Genomic DNA, 1,769 nt, shown 5'->3' on the forward strand with positions numbered 1-1,769 from the left:
GCGAAAAACACCAATTTCGATACGGCCGAAATACCACCTCATCCTAGTGCAAAAACATTTTGTCAAAAAATGCAAGTTTTTTAAAAATGAAATGTTTCCATTGAGCTAATTTATTTTCGAAATTCTAATTTGCGCATTTTCATTGTCAATGGAAACACAGCTAATTTGAATTTATGGAATTTGACAATAATTTTTCCCCCAAATATTTAGCAACCTTCAACCCACCATTCCATCCTGTTCTCTCAGCCCCCCATCTACCTTCCAACACCACTGCATGTCAGCACAACAACTACTGTAACAGTTGTTTACTCTAAAGAAACTGATTTTTGCTACTGCTAGTACTGTAGACCATGATTTATTGCAAAGTGATGCATGATGCAATGAGGAACATGTAGTCTGACAGCATCTATGACCATAGATTCCACTTCATGGTCCTTCCAAATTAAACTACAATAGCAAAAAYGGCTACTGGGTCTAAGTTTTGTTGTTGTTTTTGAGAGAGGGTTGAGAATGTTGTGATGATAAGCATTGTTAGGAACAGAAAAACCACTTGGTGTTCATATAAAAAGAAAATAAGTCATTGTAATTTTTAATTATTCTTAAATATTTTAAGAAAAATAAAAACTATTCTTCCAAAATCACTGCATGTTAATGTGTCTTTTGTCTGTTTGAAGGGGTCAGAGGTCACTGAGCAGGTCCTGCACACAGTCAGCAAATCCTCCAGCCTTGAAGAGATCACATTAGAAAACGTTGGATTAAAATCGTAAGTTTTATTGTTTAAAGGCTTTAATTTGACTGATGTGGAGTTCTGCAAATGTCTGTCTTAGTATGTTTAGGTGCTTAATGGAATCTGAACTCAGGAGTCTGAACCATAAAAAGATCCCTCCAGGACCTGAAACATGTCTCTGTTCTTCAAAATTRTACTTTTATGTTGCATTTTGTTATTCTGTGACAAAAGGCCCCACCCACRTCCTCTTCAGTCATCTTTTGCTTTTGACTTGTCATAACATATTTGGTTTTTCAAGTGTCTTCAGTTAAACTGACTTCACTTTTAATTTAGTTAAAACAGATTGGGCCACATACAGAACATGTCTCTTTTCTGTACTTTGAGAGTGAAACACACAAACAAGCCTCTCTTCTTACTAAAGAACACTACCTCGCTGAGTCATCAGAAACTCCACATGGGCTGTCTAATCTAGGCTATTGGAGATTTCTCTTTTTTACAAATGAAAAAAATATTAATATATACACAGGGTTTATTTCTTTGTGTTAAAAAATAAGCAATGTTCTTTATCTTTTACCTGTTCAGATCTAACGCCAGTTAATAATATAAAAACAGTCTGCACATAAAATCATCAACTCAATCAGAAATAACCACATTATAAAATATATTACTGTTCACCTAATAAAAGACTATACTGTACAATGTGTAGTGTCTTTAAAAGTCAGTAGTAAACAACCCCAATACATTTATTCAATAGTAAAATGCAAACAAAAAATATATACAAGTCCCACAATGGGCCGTTAAAGGTTGTACAATAGAATATTTACTCAGAAAACTGATGTTTTTAATAATAAATAAAGGAAATAATCAGAATACCAGTTTGTATCATTAAATAATAAAGTATACTTGTGTTTCTGTGAAGTGACTTCCCACAGAAGATGTCAGCTGCTCTGTCAGAGAATCCTGCCTCTGTCATTCACTCCATTAATTTGGCACACAACTCATTGGACAACCAAGGTAAGAACAGATGTACAGTATATATATA

General features: G+C 34.0%; 1 protein-coding gene across 1 annotated transcript in view; it reads left to right on the top strand.

Annotated features, from left to right (window-relative positions):
- LOC106534213 (leucine-rich repeat-containing protein 16B) overlaps positions 1–1,769 on the top strand; it is a gene marked incomplete at both ends in the record, with an annotated part of 36,326 nt that overhangs the window by 26,269 nt on the left and 8,288 nt on the right. Inside the window, 2 exon segments of the mRNA XM_014030786.1 lie at positions 675–763; positions 1,647–1,741. Of these exon segments, the coding sequence (XP_013886240.1) occupies positions 675–763; positions 1,647–1,741 (184 nt within the window).

The sequence above is a fragment of the Austrofundulus limnaeus genome, unplaced genomic scaffold, assembly GCF_001266775.1.
Source record: "Austrofundulus limnaeus strain Quisiro unplaced genomic scaffold, Austrofundulus_limnaeus-1.0 Scaffold1118, whole genome shotgun sequence".
NCBI lineage: Eukaryota > Metazoa > Chordata > Actinopteri > Cyprinodontiformes > Rivulidae > Austrofundulus > Austrofundulus limnaeus.